Source organism: Oncorhynchus mykiss, chromosome 17, assembly GCF_013265735.2.
Source record: "Oncorhynchus mykiss isolate Arlee chromosome 17, USDA_OmykA_1.1, whole genome shotgun sequence".
In the NCBI taxonomy this organism is placed as follows: domain Eukaryota; kingdom Metazoa; phylum Chordata; class Actinopteri; order Salmoniformes; family Salmonidae; genus Oncorhynchus; species Oncorhynchus mykiss.
Window position 1 is genome coordinate 14,091,725 of NC_048581.1, and position 18,689 is coordinate 14,110,413.

The 18,689-nt window shown below is 48.6% G+C and overlaps 2 protein-coding genes across 2 annotated transcripts in view; one reads left to right on the forward strand and one right to left on the reverse strand.

Annotated features, from left to right (window-relative positions):
- LOC118936544 (lysyl oxidase homolog 4-like) overlaps positions 1 to 10,657 on the reverse strand; it is a 42,130-nt gene extending 31,473 nt beyond the window's left edge. The window contains exons 1-4 of the mRNA XM_036947986.1: positions 10,587 to 10,657; positions 7,492 to 7,767; positions 6,626 to 7,263; positions 3,983 to 4,194 (exon numbers count right to left, since the gene is read on the reverse strand). Coding sequence (XP_036803881.1) covers positions 3,983 to 4,194; positions 6,626 to 7,263; positions 7,492 to 7,756 — 1,115 coding nt within the window. The 5' untranslated portion in view covers positions 7,757 to 7,767; positions 10,587 to 10,657. The remainder of the gene's footprint in view (positions 1 to 3,982; positions 4,195 to 6,625; positions 7,264 to 7,491; positions 7,768 to 10,586) is intronic.
- Positions 1 to 18,689, forward strand: part of LOC118940024 — a 1,007,326-nt gene that overhangs the window by 669,062 nt on the left and 319,575 nt on the right. The window lies entirely within an intron of this gene.

Consider the following 18,689-nt stretch of genomic DNA (forward strand, 5'->3'; position numbering starts at 1 on the left):
GAGACAGAAATCACACTGAGAAACAGCCCACCAGAATCAGAGACAGAAACCACACTGAGAAACAGCCCACCGGAATCAGAGACAGAAACCAGACTGAGAAACAGCCCACCAGAATCAGAGACAGAAATCACACTGAGAAACAGCCCACCGGAATCAGAGACAGAAACCACACTGAGAAACAGCCCACCAGAATCAGAGACAGAAACCACACTGAGAAACAGCCCACGAGAATCAGAGACAGAAACCACACTGAGAAACAGCCCACCAGAATCAGAGACAGAAACCACACTGAGAAACAGCCCACCAGAATCAGAGACAGAAACCACACTGAGAAACAGCCCACCAGAATCAGAGACAGAAATCACACTGAGAAACAGCCCACCAGAATCAGAGACAGAAATCACACTGAGAAACAGCCCACGAGAATCAGAGACAGAAATCACACTGAGAAACAGCCCACCAGAATCAGAGACAGAAACCACACTGAGAAACAGCCCACCAGAATCAGAGACAGAAACCACACTGAGAAACAGCCCACCAGAATCAGAGACAGAAACCACACTGAGAAACAGCCCACCAGAATCAGAGACAGAAACCACACTGAGAAACAGCCCACCAGAATCAGAGACAGAAACCACACTGAGAAACAGCCCACCAGAATCAGAGACAGAAACCACACTTGGCTTGGCCAGGACTGGACCAGGTTGGGAAGACTTGGCCAGGACTGGACCGGGTTGGGAAGAATTGGCTAAGACTGGACCGGGTTGGGAAGACTTGGCCAGGACTGGACCAGGTTGGGAAGACTTGGCTAAGACTGGACCGGGTTGGGAAGACTTGGCCAGGACTGGACCAGGTTGGGAAGACTTGGCTAAGACTGGACCAGGTTGGGAAGACTTGGCCAGGACTGGACCAGGTTGGGAAGACTTGGCTAAGACTGGACCAGGTTGGGAAGACTTGGCTAAGGCTGGACCGGGTTGGGAAGACTTGGCTAAGGCTGGACCGGGTGAGGCCAAAGTGAACTTGGCCAACCAGTAGAGTAAGACCAAACCAGACTAAAGTACCATTTGGCAGCACAGAAGAGACAGTTCTTCTCTGACGCATAAACCAACCTCTCAACCTCAAGTTCAACGCCCAGAACACCAGGATCAGCCCAAATGGCCCTGTTTTTAGAACAGGGCCCTCTGGTCAGAATGTAGCGCAGTATATAGGGAGTATGATGCCATTTGGGACACAGCCCAGCTGTCCATCCCTGACAGATACTGAAGTTAGGCTCTCTGAATCAAACGGCAGAGCAGAGATGGCTGTGCTTCTATCATTCATCTACTCTGTGGTTTAGGTGGAAGGAGGCTAAGACACCATCATTCATCTGCTCTGTGGTTTAGGTGGAAGGAGGCTAAGACACCATCATTCATCTGCTCTGTGGTTTAGGTGGAAGGAGGCTAAGACACCATCATTCATCTGCTCTGTGGTTTAGGTGGAAGGAGGCTAAGACACCATCATTCATCTACTCTGTGGTTTAGGTGGAAGGAGGCTAAGACACCATCATTCATCTGCTCTGTGGTTTAGGTGGAAGAAGGCTAAGACACCATCATTCATCTACTCTGTGGTTTAGGTGGAAGGAGGCTAAGACACCATCATTCATCTGCTCTGTAGTTTAGGTGGAAGGAGGCTAAGACACCATCATTCATCTGCTCTGTGGTTTAGATGGAAGGAAGCACCGGTCACCGGTTTAAAAATAAATAATATTGTCTGCCATCTCCTCTTCCAAATGACTGGCTGACAAAATGGGAGGCCAGCACAGGGCCCACTAACTGACTACTGAGGTGAAATGTTTGTCTAAAAACCTCTAGAGTTGTGTGTGTGTGTGTGTGTGTGTATAAACACCTTTAAGCTCTGTGTCAACATTTACCTAACGTTCTCTTTGAAACAGATTTAGAAACTGTTGAGAGATTTGGAGAGACGAAAGGCTGGCATCAAATCACTGTTATTTCCTCTGAGAGGGGAACAGCAAACGTGGCGATGTTTTCATCTCATGAAGAAAAAGAACAACAACAAAAAGCTTTTTTCTCTCTCTGGCGGTGAAACATTCCCAACCTTTCTCCAGCCTCACACCTCCTCAACTGGGGCAGAAAAACCTCTGTTAAAAAGCTGAAAATCTTCCCCAAAAAGGGGATTCCTAGACGAGGAAAATGTGGAGGTCTCGGTGGGTTTAGTGACATAGAGTTGGAGAGAGGGCACCTCTTTGCGTCTTTGCCATAATGGTGTGCCAAGTGCTCCCCCTATCCAACTTTATGGTTTGTGATCTCAATCAGGAAGTGACCGTAAAGAGGAACAGATTTTTTTTAATGTAGCAGTGTGTGTGTGTGTGTGCCCTCCACCTCTCCATCTCTCTATCTCTCTGCCTCTTCATGTCTCTATGCATGTGTGTGTGAAAGGATATGTTTGTGTGTGTGTGTGTTTATTCAGCAGCCTAACCTGGACATTAGCTGTAATTATCTGGGATGTAAAGATAGTTTAGGGTAGAGGAGACATCCTCCACACAGGCCGTAAATAAAGCCTGTGGCTGGACGGACAGACAGAGGTGGTCTGTGTGTCTGTAGGCTTTAAAGGTCTGTGCCTTTATAAAGGTTATTTACAGCTGGGGACAGACAGATGGACAGATGGACGAGATTCGCACCCGGGTAATGGATTCTACAGGTCTAAGTGCTCTAGAATATGACTGTAGAAGTGGGTAATGGATTCTACAGGTCTAAGTGTTCTAGAATATGACTGTAGAAGTGGGTAATGGATTCTACAGGTCTAAGTGTTCTAGAATATGACTGTAGAAGTGGGTAATGGATTCTACAGGTCTAAGTGTTCTAGAATATAACTGTAGAAGTGGGTAATGGATTCTACAGGTCTAAGTGTTCTAGAATATGACTGTAGAAGTGACATGTGGGAGACTTGGGGAAATAATGGAACTACTGTAGCCTACAAAAACACAAACAAAGATAATTGTATCAATAAACGTTTCTCACTGAAATACACAAACCTTTCCCAACCAAACCATGTATAGCCACTGAAACACAGATACTGAAACCAGAGGTAGAGAGAGAACAGAGAGAGAGAAACAGATAGAGAATGAGAGATAGATGAGGTGAGAGATAGATGGGGTGAGAGATAGACAGAGAGAGAGATAGACGGGTGAGAGATAGAGAATGAGAGATAGACGGGGTGAGAGATAGATAGAGAATGAGAGATAGACGGGGTGAGAGATAGATAGAGAATGAGAGAGAAACAGATAGAGAATGAGAGATAGACGGGGTGAGAGATAGACGGGGTGAGAGATAGATGGGGTGAGAGATAGACGGGGTGAGAGATAGATGGGGTGAGAGATAGACGGGGTGAGAGATAGATGGGGTGAGAGATAGACGGGGTGAGAGATAGATGGGGTGAGAGATAGACAGAGAAAGAGAGAAGACTAGAGAGTTTTTGTAAGACTTATAGGAAGTGCTGTCGTATGCTATTCCCACCGGTTGTGTATAATTACATGAGATTAGAGGAGACGTTCCTGGTCTCCATCCAAACACACATGATGCTCCTCCTACAGCCAGCCTCTGACATTAATAACATACTCTTTAAGGCTACGTCCCAAATCACAGTCTATTCCCTATCTAGGGCACTATGTTTGACCAGGGCTTTGATAAAAAGTAGTGCACTAAAAAGGCAATAGCTAGTCATTTGGGACACACACCTGCTCTTTAAGACTATTTAAAAGTGCATAGCCTACTATGACGAGGCAAAGTCCAGACATGCAGGCATGGTTAGTCCAATGCTGGTGAGTAACTGCTGGTATAGATGGTGGTAGTAATGCTAGCTCTGCACCCCCCCCCCCCCCCCCCACACACACACACACACACAAGCACACACATTTATGTGAAAAATGGGGATGTCAAAATGGGGACACACCTTTCCAGACACAAACACACCCTCTCTCCCTTACCTGTAGACGGTGTGGTCGTATGCCTCGGCGGAGGGGTATCCCAGCATGCCACACACCACACGGCTGCCGCTGAGGTCCCAGCCCTGGTCGCACACATGACGCCACCTCCCAGCATGCTTCACTTCCAAAACGCCCTCTGACAGCAAGCCGGTGCGGACGCCTGTCAGAACAGGCCGGAGACGTACCTCCTCCAGCCTCACCCTACTGGCCGCCTGGGGGAGGGGAGAGGAGGGGGAGGGGGGAGGGGGGATAGGAGATGGGGATGGGGAGGAATGGGGGAGGGGAGGGGAGGGGAGGGGGAGAGGGGATAGGAGATGGGGATGGGGAGGAATGGGGGAGGGGAGGGAGGGGAGAGGAGGAGGAGGAGGGGGGAGGGGGGATAGGAGAGAAGGGATGGGGAGGAATGGGGGAGAGGACAGAACAGAATCCAACTTTAATTGCCATCGCAGTCTCTACACAACAAGGACATGAAGGAACAAACACACTGAAAACAGTGTGTGTGTGTGTGTGTGTGTGTGTGTGTGTGTGTGTGTGTGTGTGTGTGTGTGTATATCAAAAGTTTCGGGTAGAACCTTAGAAATGTCCTTGTTTTTTAAATAAAACATTTATGCCCATTAAAATAACATCAAATTGATCAGAAATACAGTGTAGACATTGTTAATGTTGTAAATTACTATTGTAGCTGAAAACGGCTACAATAGCTTCATTAAATAGTACCCGCAAAACACCAGTCTCAACATCAACAGTGAAGAGGCGACTCTGGGATGCTGGCTTTCTAGGCAGAATTGCAAAAAAAAAAAGCCATATCTCAGACTGGCCAATAAAAGGAAAAAAATTAAGATGGGCAAAAGAACACAGACACTGGACAGAGGAACTCTGCCTAGAAGGCCAGCATCCCGGAGTCGCCTCTTCACTGTTGACGTTGAGACTGGTGTTTTGTGTGTACTATTTAATGAAGCTGCCAGTTGAGGACTTGTGAGGCGATTCTAATGTACTTGTCCTCTTGCTCAGTTGTGCACCGGGGCCTCCCACTCCTTTTTCTATTCTGGTTAGGGCCAGTTTGCGCTGTTCTGTGAAGGGAGTAGTACACAGTGTTGTACGAGATCTTCAGTTTCTTGTCAATTTCTCGCATGGAATATCCTTCATTTCTCAGAACAAGAATAGACTGACAAGTTTCAGAAGAAAGGCTTTTGTTTCTGGCCATTTTGAGCCTGTAATCAAACCCACAGATGCTGATGCTCCAGACATTCAGCTAGTGTAAAGAAGGCCCGTTTTATTGCTTCTTTAATCAGGACAACGGTTTTCAGCTGTGCTAATGTAACAGTATAGCTTCCGTCCCTCTCCTCGCCCCTACCTGGGCTCAAAACAGGGACCCTCTGCACACATTAACAACGGCCTCCCAAAAAGCATCGTTACCCATCGCGCCACAAAAGACGCGGCCCCTTGCAGAGCAAGCGGAACAACTACTTCAAGGTCTCAGAGCGAGTGATGTCACCGATTGAAACGCTATTAGCGTGCACCCCGCTAACTAGCTAGCCATTTCACATCGGTTACACTAACATAATTGCAAAATTGTTTTCTAATGATCAATTAGCCTTTTAAAATGATAAACTGGGATTAGCTAACACAACGTGCCATTGGAACACAGGAGTGATGGTTGCTGATAATGGGCCTCTGTACGCCTCTGTAGATATTCCATAAAAAATCAGCCGTTTCCAGCTACAATAGTCATTTACAACATTAACAATGTCTACACCGTATTTCTGATCGATTTTATGTTATTTTAATTGACAAAAAATGTGCTTTTCTTTCAAAAACAAGGACATTTCTAAGTGACCCCAAACTTTTGAAGAGTAGTGTATATATGTGTGTATACAGTATGTGTGTATAATGTGTGTACATGTATGTGTATATGTGTGTGTGTGTATCTATATATGTGTATAATGTGTGTATATGTATGTGTATATGTGTGTGTGTGTATCTATATATGTGTATAATGTATGTATAACCTGTGTGTGTGTGTATTACGTTCCAAAACAGTGGTAAGGTCATGAACTTAGCCTCAGTATATAAGATGTTACGAGGTCTAACAGATGGGTAGGTGATAGATGTTACGAGGTCTGACAGATGGGTAGGTGATAGATGGGCTGGTCTTTCCTCTGTGGAGGCTCTGCGAACAGCCCTGTGTTTAGGGAGTTGGGTCTGTTTACCTACTAGAGGTTGAGGCCTGAATGTGAGGGATACTGCCCATTATGAATTGGATCCGGAAAAGGCCTGGTTTTAGGGCCGTCTGTAATTACGGCGTGCCTATCGGGCTGTGGGCTCCTGGCTCCACCAATCAGCTTCCTGTACCCCGGGAGTTGCCATGGGGCTACTTGAGGCGACCGTGGATAGGTACAGTACAGTAGTGTTGGGGTGTTGAGTGTGTGGGGGCAGGTGTGTGTGTGGGGGGGAGGGTTGAGTGTATGTTTGTGAATGTGAGAGAGAGAAAGGGGAAGGAAGAGAGAGGCAGAGCAAGACAGAGAGAATGAGAGAAAGGGGAAGCCAGAGAGAGGCAGAGCAAGACAGAGAGAATGAGAGAAAGGGGAAGCCAGAGAGAGGCAGAGCAAGACAGAGAGAATGAGAGAAAGTGTTTTTCGTCACCTGTCCGTCTGTGATGTCAACGTTGGGGATTTCTGCCTCTGGTTCAACATGGTTCCCACTGGGCTGCCTGGGGATCTCTGCCTCCCATCTGGTCGCCTGTGGTCCGGTCCGCCCCACATCCTGGGCCTGCCTGTAGGCTGCACCATTCCCCAGCCGGGGGGGGATCTGATGCCCCTGAGGCACGGCCGGGTTCTCCTGTCTCGTCCTGGCCTCCCCTCCCGCCTGACTCTGGCCGTTCCGGGTACGCAAGTGGATATCATGACCCCGACGCTGTTGCCGTGAACTTTGACCCTGACCTCTGGGGGTGTTGCGGTGGAGGGCAATCTCATGACCCCTTCTCCCGGGGGATGTGATGTGAGCAGGGGGAGGAGGGGCCACCCTGTCTTGGACTGTGGATAGACGTGGCGGTGTGGAGAGGTTGGGGATCCTCTGTGGTCGGGCCGAGGCCACTGGGACGGCCAGGGATGTGGGGGAGCCCTCTACCTGGTTAGGGGAGTAGTGGACCCTCCTCTGGGTGCTACAGACGATCCCCAGGTCCTCAGAGTGGGTGCAGTCATTTATCCCCCAGCCGTTGGAGTGACAGTCAGACAGGGAGAGCTCCGTCCCCATGCAGTGCACGTTATCCAACCAGATCAGACCTAATGGGAGAAGAAGGGGCACACTTCCTCGTTAGCAGCCAATCAAGAGCGATCAATAAGATACAACTGATTCTCCCAGTTGACCAGCCCACATAAGTAAAGGTTGAACCGATGTCACGAAACACAATCTCCAGACAGGCAGAAGACGGGCAACAGTGGCGCTCTCTTGTGAAAGCCTTAAATTCCAGCAACAAAGAGGATTATTAAGGAAGTAAGGTGTTACCGTACCTTGTCCTTCCCCAAACTTAGAGCTGTGAGCCCAGGTGAGACTGCGTGAGAAGCCCAGCTCTCGACACACCACGTTGGCCAGGTTAATATCCACCTCGTCATCACACACCGTCCCCCACGCCCCGTTATAGAACACCTCTACTCGACCCTCGTTGGGGCCCCGCCTCTCACCTGCCAGGCGCACCCTCGGCCCTGATCCCTGGGCGAGGGAGGGGGAGAGGAGGGGGAGGAGGAGGGAACTCACACACAGGAGGAGGCCCAACATCCTTACTCAGTCTGGAACGGAGAGATCACGAGAGACAGAGAGAGACAAAGAGGGAGATTGAGAGAGATAGACAGAGAGAGCGACAGAGAGAGTGATAGAGACAGAGAGAGACAAAGAGGGAGATAGAGAGAGACAGACAGAGAGGGAGACAGAGACAGAGAGGGAGAGAGAGAGAGAGAGAGAGAGCGACAGAGAGAGCGACAGAGAGAGTGACAGAGAGAGAGACAGAGACAGAGAGAGACAAAGAGGGAGATAGAGAGAGACAGACAGAGAGGGAGACAGAGACAGAGAGAGACAAAGAGGGAGATAGAGAGAGACAGACAGAGAGGGAGCAGAGACAGAGAGGGAGAGAGAGAGAGAGAGAGAGAGCGACAGAGAGAGCGACAGAGAGAGTGACAGAGAGAGAGACAGAGACAGAGAGAGACAAAGAGGGAGATAGAGAGAGACAGACAGAGAGGGAGACAGAGACAGAGAGAGACAAAGAGGGAGATAGAGAGAGACAGACAGAGAGGGAGCAGAGACAGAGAGGGAGAGGGAGAGAGAGAGAGAGCATATCACTTAAAATCACGCACAAAAAATACATTGTTTCTCAGACACTTGTGAAAATCACATAAAACCAATAAACACTATTGTAAATTACCGACATGAAAAGCCTTTTGAAATGCTAGTTTTTTAGTGCACCAACCCCCAGTAGAACCCTCAGATCAGATGGAAACATTCCACTGTGGAAACATGCCATTAGTCAGACACCTCCGTGTATCCCACGGCTTTACAGCCAGAGAACAGACCCCGAAGCACAGCGGAAATAACACTGATAAGAGAAGCACAGAGGCACTCAGTGTCTCTGCTTGCGTTCCAAATGGCACCCTATTCCCTACATAGTGCACTACTTTAGACCAGAGCCCTATGGCACTCAAATGGCACCCTATTCCCTACATAGTGCACTACTTTAGACCAGAGCCCTATGGCACTCAAATAGCACCCTATTCCCTACATAGTGCACTACTTTAGACCAGAGCCCTATGGCACTCAAATAGCACCCTATTCCTTACATAGTGCACTACTTTAGACCAGAGCCCTATGGCACTCAAATAGCACCCTATTCCCTACATAGTGCACTACTTTAGACCAGAGCCCTATGGCACTCAAATAGCACCCTATTCCCTACATAGTGCACTACTTTAGACCAGAGCCCTATGGCACTCAAATGGCACCCTATTCCTTACATAGTGCACTACTTTAGACCAGAGCCCTATGGCACTCAAATGGTACCCTATTCCCTACATAGTGCACTACTTTTGACCAGAGCCCTATGGTCCCATAGTGCACTATATAGGGAATAAGGTGCCATTAGGGAGTTAACCAGAAAGGGGAAGAGAGTAGCGACCGACCAAAGCTAAAATCAGCCGGGCCGCGCCACAGAGGCCCGTCCACAAACCCTCAAACATCCCTATGTCTAGTTATACTGAGACAGCCAGGCAGGCAAATAAACAGGGCCTTAAAAATGCCTGCACACAAACAACAGAGTATCAGGCTGCTACTGTGTGTAAGATGAGCTGCATCTCAATGCTCTGAATACTGGCTTCCTCTCCTCGTCTCCTTGCCTTCATCTGCACTCATATGAAGATCCAGAACAGGTGAGAGTATGGATGACTGCACTTTCATCTGTCCGGTGCTTTCGCGTCACGTTTACATCAGTGCAGATGAAGGGAAGGAGACAAAGACAGGAAAGGAGAAGAGGAGGGAGTAATCCACTGTTGAGTATTGAGACACATCCACAGTCAAATTAGTGGAAGGTTACAGTGTTGGGTAACATTTGGTTCTAGACAAGACAAGACAAGGGAAGCACGACACTGGAGAATCTAAATGCTGTAACCATGAAGGTAGAGAGGAGAGAGAAGAGGGGGAGAGAGAAGAGGGGGAGAGAGGAGGAGAGGAGAAGTGGAGAAGTGGAGAACGGAGGAGGTGGGAGAGAGGAGGAGAAGAGGAGAGGAGAAGTGGAGAACGGAGGAGAGAGGTGGGAGAGAGGAGGAGAGGAGGAGAGGAGAAGAGGAGAACGGAGGAGAGAGGTGGGAGAGAGGAGGAGAGGAGAACGCAGGAGGAGAGGAGAGAGGTGGGAGAGAGGAGGAGAGGAGGAGAGGAGAAGAGGAGAACGGAGGAGAGAGGTGGGAGAGAGGAGGAGAGGAGAACGCAGGAGGAGAGGAGAGAGGTGGGAGAGAGGAGGAGAGGAGAACGCAGGAGGAGAGGAGAGAGGTGGGAGAGAGGAGGAGAGGAGAACGCAGGAGGAGTGGAGAACACAGGAGGAGAGGAGAGAGGTGGGAGAGAGGAGGAGAGGAGAACGCAGGAGGAGGGGAGAGAGGTGGGAGAGAGGAGGGGAGGAGAACGCAGGAGGAGGGGAGAACACAGGAGGAGAGGAGAGAGGTGGGAGAGAGGAGGGGAGGAGAACGCAGGAGGAGGGGAGAACACAGGAGGAGAAGAGAGGAGGAGAGGAGAGAGGTGGGAGAGGAGGAGAGGAGAGGAGAGGAGGAGAGGAGAGAGGGGGGAGAGAGGAGGGGAGCAAAAAAGAAGAGAAGAAAAGTGGCGGGGAGTGAGACCCAGAGAGAGATGGAGAGATGGAAGAAGACAGGAGGAGAAGAGGACTGGAGAGAAGAGAAGGGAAGAGTGAAGACAGAAGAGATGGAGGTAAATGACAGATGCTAGGAGGGAGATAAATAGATAGAAAGATAACAGAAAGATGAGAGAAAGAACAAATTAAAAGAGCGAGGAGAGAGAGAGAGAATGAAGAAGGGATGGGATGAGTAAAAGTGAACTAAATAAATTCATAACTCACCTGGCAGTTGTGCTCTGTCTCGGAGTCACCAGCTCTCTCTCTCTCTGCCTCGGAGTCACCAGCTCTCTCTCTGTCTCGGAGTCACCAGCTCTCTCTCTGTCTCGGAGTCACCAGCTCTCTCTCTGTCTCGGAGTCACCAGCTCTCTCTGTCTCGGAGTCACCAGCTCTCTCTCTCTCTGTCTCGGAGTCACCAGCTCTCTCTCTCTCTCTGTCTCGGAGTCACCAGCTCTCTCTCTCTCTGTCTCGGAGTCACCAGCTCTCTCTCTCTCTGTCTCGGAGTCACCAGCTCTCTCTCTCTCTGTCTCGGAGTCACCAGCTCTCTCTCTCTGTCTCGGAGTCACCAGCTCTCTCTCTCTCTGTCTCGGAGTCACCAGCTCTCTCTCTCTCTCTGTCTCGGAGTCACCAGCTCTCTCTCGCTGGGACGGAATGGGTGAGTGAATGAAAGAAAGAGGGCAGGAAGACTTGTCTGGCTTTCTCTCTGTTCTCTCCCTCCCTCTTTCTCTGTCACTCCCTCGTTTTAGTCACTTTCTCCATCCCTCCCATTTTTTCTCCATTATGTAAAAGTCATTTTTTCTCCATTTAGTCCTTTTCTTGTGCTGGTCCTTTCACTGAACCCCTCCCCTCCACTCACACCTGTTACCCTTAAAAAAGGTGTTTATTTATTTAACCTTTATTTAACTAGGCAAGTCAGTTAAGAACAAATTCCTATTTACAATGACGGCCTACCGGGGAACAGTGGGTTAACTGCCTTGTTCAGGGGCAGAGTGACAGATTTTTACTTTGTCAGCCCAGTGATTCCAGGTAGCCTAGCTCTGACCAATAGACTACCTGCCGCCACAAATCCACCTACCTAGCCTTACCCCCTCTGCCCACCCAACCAGGAGCCCCAAATCTATCACTACAAGGTGAGCACATGCTTTGGTTGACTACACCTCTCTCTCTCTCTCTCTCTCTCTCTCTGCCCCTCTCTCTCTCTCTCTCTCTCTCTCTCTCTCTCTCTCTCTCTCTCTCTCTCTCTCTCTCTCTCTCAGTCTAATTGTACAGAAGGATCCTGGGCTCAAACCAACACCCACAATTAGTGGTGCAGTGAAATAAATACATGCTCTTCAGCAATAACCTGTTGAAAACTGTTGCTCCCCCCTCTTTCCCTTTTTCATTTTCCTTCACTATTTATATCTGTCAATTTATTCTCCCTGTTGTTTCTCTCTCTCTCCCTCTCCCTGTCTCTCTCCCTCTCCCTGTCTCTCTCTCTCTTTCTCTCCCTGTCTCTCTCTTTCTCTCCCTGTCTATCTCTCTCTCTCCCTCTCCCTGTCTCTCTCTCTCTCTCTTTCTCTCCCTGTCTCTCTCTCTCTCTCTCTCTCCCTCTCACTGTCTCTCTGTCTCTCTTTCTCTCCCTCCCTGTCTCTCCCTGTCTCTCCTTGTCTCTCTCTCTCTCTCTCTCTCTCCCTCTCCCTGTCTCTCTCTCTCTCTCTCCCTCTCCCTGTCTCTCTCTCTCTCTTTCTCTCCCTCCCTGTCTCTCCCTGTCTCTCCCTGTCTCTCTCTCTCTCTCTCTCTCTCCCTGTCTCTCTCTTTTCTCTCCCTCTCCCTGTCTCTCTCTCTCTTTCTCTCCCTCTCCCTGTCTCTCTCGCTCTCTTTCTCTCTCTTTTTCTCTCTCTCTCCCTCTCTCTCTACCCTTCTCTCTCTCTCTCTCTCTCTCACCCTCTCTCTCTCTTTATCTTCCTCTCCCTGTCTCTCTCTCTCACTCTCTCTCTCCCTCTCTCTCTTTCTCTCCCTCTCCCTGTCTCTCTCCATCTCCCTGTCTCTCTCTCTCTCTCTCTCTCTCTCTCTCTTTCTCCCTCTCCCGGTCTCTCTCTCTCTTTCTCTCCCTCTCCCTGTCTCTCTCTCTTTCTCTCTCTCTCTCTCTCTCTCTCTCACCCCCTCTCTCTCTTTCTCGTCCTCTCCCTGTCTCCATCTCTCCCTCTCTCTCCCTCTCTCTCTCTTTCTCTCCCTCTCCCTGTCTCCCTCCCTCTCTCTCTCTCTCTCTCTCTCTCTCTCTCTCTCTCTCTCTCTCCCTCTCCCAGGCTCTCTCTCTCTTTCTCACTCTCTTTCTCTTCCTCTCCCTGTCTCTCTCTCTCCCTCTCTCTCTCTTTCTCTCCATCTCCCCCTCTCTCTCCCTCTCTCTCTTTCTCTCCCTCTTCCTGTCTCTCTCCCTCTCCCTGTCTCTCTCTCACTCTCTCTCTTTTGTAACTCTGTTTTGTAACTTCCCTGCCCTACTCACTGGTGTAAGGCCAGAAAGTTACTTAACAGAAACTTCTCACCATTGACAATAACAGGGTAGCATGTCTTGGGGGTATGATATTTTTAACCCCACCACCAACCAATTTTCCATCCACCCCCCCCCCCACACACACACACACACAACCCTACCCTACCCTCCCCCCCACACACACAACCCCCCCCCCCCCCACCACACACACACAAACACACACAACCCTCCCCCCACAAACCTGAGCTTAGGCCTGCTGTTTAACTTAGCTACTGTATCCACAACACAACGAAGCAGACCACAACTACATAAAACAAAACTAAGACTACTTTATTTACAAGAGTCTTTAGGGGTGCCAATTATTTAGACCTCTACCTTTTGAGAAAAAACATATTACAATATCTCTTTCTCTGAGCAATTGTGTTAGTATAAAATAATAGAACTTCCTCCTTTTTTGTAGCAGACAATGTAGCTCAGTATTTGAATGATGTATTTTATACAGTCATTATTGCTCATCTTTATCAAGGGTGTCAATCATTTTGGACCTCACTGTATAACCAACCTATAACAACTTGGCATGTCTTAAAACTGTCTCCTCATTCAGGTACAAAGTACTGAATGCCAGTGTCATCCCCGAGGGCCAGTTCATGGACAACAAGAAGGCTTCTGAGAAGCTGCTTGTGTCCATTCATATAAATCACACTGTGTTTCTTTTCCTGTGCCTGAGTGAATCCACTCCCTCTGTGATCCACTCACATGTCTTGTTGTTGACTTAAATAAACATCATCTATCCACAGGTGTAGGTCAAACTATGGGGGTAGGCCTTTCCCTCTGATAGGCTAGCGGTGGAAGTTTCAACCATATTGCTTATACCAATCAAATCCTCTCATATCTCCAGAAGTGCATAGGTCATTAGGTTTAGGGAGAGATTTGGGATTGGAACTAAGAATGTGGTAATTCTGTATTGAGTGCTTTCAGCGGGCAAGTGTATTCTATAAATCCTTTTTCATTGTTTTAAATGGGATTGTCATTTGCCCTCTGTGACATCATCATAGCGTGCCTGTAAAAAGGGGGAGGGGCTCAGGCAGCCCACTGTAGAAATAATGACATCACCACCAGAGTTTTTAAAGGGATGTTGGGGTCTTTAAATTTCAATGGCCTCATTATTGAGACTTAGCACTGGTATAAAACGTCTTACAGGATTTCATGTTGCCACACAAGCCTTTGTTTAATGAAGATGATGCAGAAATCTTCCATTATAAACTTTACTTGAAGCTCACTTTAACCACGTGGTAAAAAAAATAAAACCTTAAAATAGTGTTCTGTATGTCTTCATGATTCACATATGAACGACTCAACTCAAAGTTCACATATGAACGACTCAACTCAAAGTTCACATATGAACGATTCAACTCAAAGTGCACATATGAACGATTCAACTCAAAGTTCACATATGAACGACTCAACTCAAAGTTCACATATGAACGATTCAACTCAAAGTGCACATATGAACGACTCAACTCAAAGTTCACGTATGAACGACTCAACTCAAAGTTCACATATGAACGACTCAACTCAAAGTGCACATATGAACGACTCAACTCAAGTTTCACATATGAACGACTCAACTCAAAGTGCACATATGAACGACTCAACTCAAAGTGCACATATGAACGACTCAACTCAAAGTGAAGACAAGAGGATGACGTGGTCCAGAAACAGTCCACAGCTCCTGTCCCCAAGCCCAGGCACCTGTGTAGATCAGGGCTGTAGGTACACTGCCTTGTAAAAGTAGTCCTACTCCTTGGATTTATTCACATTGTATTGTTACAAAGTAGGATTCAAATGGATTTAATTGTGACAAGAAAATCAACAATCTACGCAAAATACTCTGTAATGTCAAAGTGAAAGAGAAAAGTGAATTATTTCTGAAGGGAAAATACATCAATCTAGTTGTTGCATAAGTATTCAGCTCTCTGAGTTCATACATGTTAGAAACACCTTTGGCAGCGATTACAGCTGTGAGTCTTCTTGGGTAAGTCTCTAAGAGCTTCACACACCTGGATTGTGCAACATTAGCCCATTATTCTGTTCAGAATTCCTCAAGCTTTGTCAAGATGTTGGGGATCATGGCTAGACAGAAATGGCCAAGTCTTGCCATAGATTGTCAAACAGATTTAATTCAAAACGGTAACTAGGCCACTCAGGAACATTCACTGTCTTCTTGGTAAGCAGCTCCAGTGTAGATGTGGCCTTGTGTTGTAAGTTATTGTCCTGCTGAAAGGTGAATTCCTCTCCCAGAGTGTGGTGTAAAGCAGGTTTTCCTCTAGGATCCTGCCTGTGCTTAGCTCCACCCCTTTTCATTTTACCCTGAAAAACACCCTAGTATTTGCCGATGACAAGCATACCCATACCATGATGCAGCCACCACCATGCTTGAAAATAAAAGGTGATGTCAGTGATCTAACAATTTTTTCAGAATGGCACAAATTCCCCGATATCAGGGTACTCATGTCAACATGTTTGCTTTCAGAGCATATTTGATCCCTATTTATAAGGGATGGGATCAGGGATGTGGTGTGTTGGATTTGCCCCAAACATAAGGCTTTGCATTTAGGCCAAAAACATTTATTCCTTTTCAGTACTGTTTTGCAGTATTACTTTAGTGGCTTGTTGCGTACATGAATGTTTTGGAATATTTGTATTCTATATACTTGTATTCTTCTTTTCACACATTTAAGTAATCATTGTGGAGTCACTACAATGTTGTTGATCCATCCTCAGTTTTCTCCTATCACAGTCACTGAACTCTGTAACTGTTTTAAAGTCACCAATGGCCTCATGGTAACATCCCTGAGCAGGTTCCTTCCTGTCCTGCAGCTCAGTTCAGAAGGACGACTGTATCCCTGAGCAGGTTCCTTCCTGTCCTGCAGCTCAGTTCAGAAGGACGACTGTATCCCTGAGCAGGTTCCTTCCTGTCCTGCAGCTCAGTTCAGATCGACGACTGTATCCCTTTGCAGGTTCCTTCCTGTCCTGCAGCTCAGTTCAGAAGGACGACTGTATCCCTGAGCGGGTTCCTTTCTGTCCTGCAGCTCAGTTCAGAAGGACGACTGTATCCCTGAGCAGGTTCCTTCCTGTCCTGCAGCTCAGTTCAGAAGGACGACTGTATCCCTGAGCGGGTTCCTTCCTGTCCTGCAGCTCAGTTCAGATCGACGACTGTATCCCTGAGCAGGTTCCTTCCTGTCCTGCAGCTCAGTTCAGAAGGACGACTGTATCCCTGAGCAGGTTCCTTCCTGTCCTGCAGCTCAGTTCAGAAGGACGACTGTATCCCTGAGCAGGTTCCTTCCTGTCCTGCAGCTCAGTTCAGAAGGACGACTGTATCCCTGAGCGGGTTCCTTCCTGTCCTGCAGCTCAGTTCAGAAGGACGACTGTATCCCTGAGCGGGTTCCTTCCTGTCCTGCAGCTCAGTTCAGAAGGACGACTGTATCCCTGAGCGGGTTCCTTCCTGTCCTGCAGCTCAGTTCAGAAGGACGACTGTATCCCTGAGCAGGTTCCTTCCTGTCCTGCAGCTCAGTTCAGAAGGACGACTGTATCCCTGAGCAGGTTCCTTCCTGTCCTGCAGCTCAGTTCAGAAGGACGACTGTATCCCTGAGCAGGTTCCTTCCTGTCCTGCAGCTCAGTTCAGAAGGACGACTGTATCCCTGAGCAGGTTCCTTCCTGTCCTGCAGCTCAGTTCAGAAGGACGACTGTATCCCTGAGCAGGTTCCTTCCTGTCCTGCAGCTCAGTTCAGAAGGACGACTGTATCCCTGAGCAGGTTCCTTCCTGTCCTGCAGCTCAGTTCAGATCGACGACTGTATCCCTTTGCAGGTTCCTTCCTGTCCTGCAGCTCAGTTCAGAAGGACGACTGTATCCCTGAGCGGGTTCCTTTCTGTCCTGCAGCTCAGTTCAGAAGGACGACTGTATCCCTGAGCAGGTTCCTTCCTGTCCTGCAGCTCAGTTCAGAAGGACGACTGTATCCCTGAGCGGGTTCCTTCCTGTCCTGCAGCTCAGTTCAGATCGACGACTGTATCCCTGAGCAGGTTCCTTCCTGTCCTGCAGCTCAGTTCAGAAGGACGACTGTATCCCTGAGCAGGTTCCTTCCTGTCCTGCAGCTCAGTTCAGAAGGACGACTGTATCCCTGAGCAGGTTCCTTCCTGTCCTGCAGCTCAGTTCAGAAGGACGACTGTATCCCTGAGCAGGTTCCTTCCTGTCCTGCAGCTCAGTTCAGAAGGACGACTGTATCCCTGAGCGGGTTCCTTCCTGTCCTGCAGCTCAGTTCAGAAGGACGACTGTATCCCTGAGCAGGTTCCTTCCTGTCCTGCAGCTCAGTTCAGAAGGACGACTGTATCCCTGAGCAGGTTCCTTCCTGTCCTGCAGCTCAGTTCAGAAGGACGACTGTATCCCTGAGCAGGTTCCTTCCTGTCCTGCAGCTCAGTTCAGAAGGACGACTGTATCCCTGAGCAGGTTCCTTCCTGTCCTGCAGCTCAGTTCAGAAGGACGACTGTATCCCTGAGCGGGTTCCTTCCTGTCCTGCAGCTCAGTTCAGAAGGACGACTGTATCCCTGAGCGGGTTCCTTCCTGTCCTGCAGCTCAGTTCAGAAGGACGACTGTATCCCTGAGCAGGTTCCTTCCTGTCCTGCAGCTCAGTTCAGAAGGACGACTGTATCCCTGAGCGGGTTCCTTCCTGTCCTGCAGCTCAGTTCAGAAGGACGACTGTATCCCTGAGCAGGTTCCTTCCTGTCCTGCAGCTCAGTTCAGAAGGACGACTGTATCTTTGATGTGCCTGGGTGGGTTAATACATCATCCACAGCATCATTATTAACTTGGTCAGGCTTAAAGAGATATTCAATGTCTGATTTGTTGTTGTTACCCATCTACCAATCACTGGCCTTCTTCATGAGGCTTTCTCAAAGCTCCCTGCTCTTTGTGGCTGAATCTTGACTGAGGGACCATCCAGATGTTGTATGAATGGGGGACAGAGGATGGGTTAGTCATTCAACCACTGTTATTTCACACAGACTGAGTCCATGTAACTTATAAGGCGTATTAGGTTTGCCTAAACAAAGCGTCTTACGCAACGACCAGATTTGAGTTTTGACATTTTTATGAATCTTTTTATTTTTTTATTTACATTTTTCTTCCATTTTGACATTCCAGAGTTATTTCAGTAGGTTATTGACCAAAAATTACATTTAAATCCAGTTTACTTCCACGTTTAAAGATAATAAAATGTGAAGTAATCCAAGGGGTATGAATACTGTATCAAGGTACTGTATCAAGAGCGCAGATCTAGGATCAGATCCCCCCTGACCCCACCCTGTCCATGTCATCTAATCAGACCCCCCCTGACCCCACCCTGTCCATGTCATCTTATCAGACCCCCCCTGACCCCATCCTGTCCATGTCATCTTATCAGACCCCTCCTGACCCCACCCTGTCCATGTCATCTTATCAGACCCCCCTGACCCCACCCTGTCCATGTCATCTTATCAGACCCCCCTGACCCCACCCTGTCCATGTCATCTTATCAGACCCCCCTGACCCCACCCTGTCCATGTCATCTTATCAGACCCCCCTGACCCCACCCTGTCCATGTCATCTTATCAGACCCCCCCTGACCCCACCCTGTCCATGTCATCTTATCAGACCCCCCCTGACCCCACCCTGTCCATGTCATCCTATCAGACCCCTCCTGACCCCCCCCCCCCCCTTGACTCCACCCTGTCCATGTCATCTTATCAGACCCCCCCTGACCCCACCCCCTGACTCCACCCTGTCCATGTCATCTTATCAGACCCCCCTGTCAGACCCCCCGTCA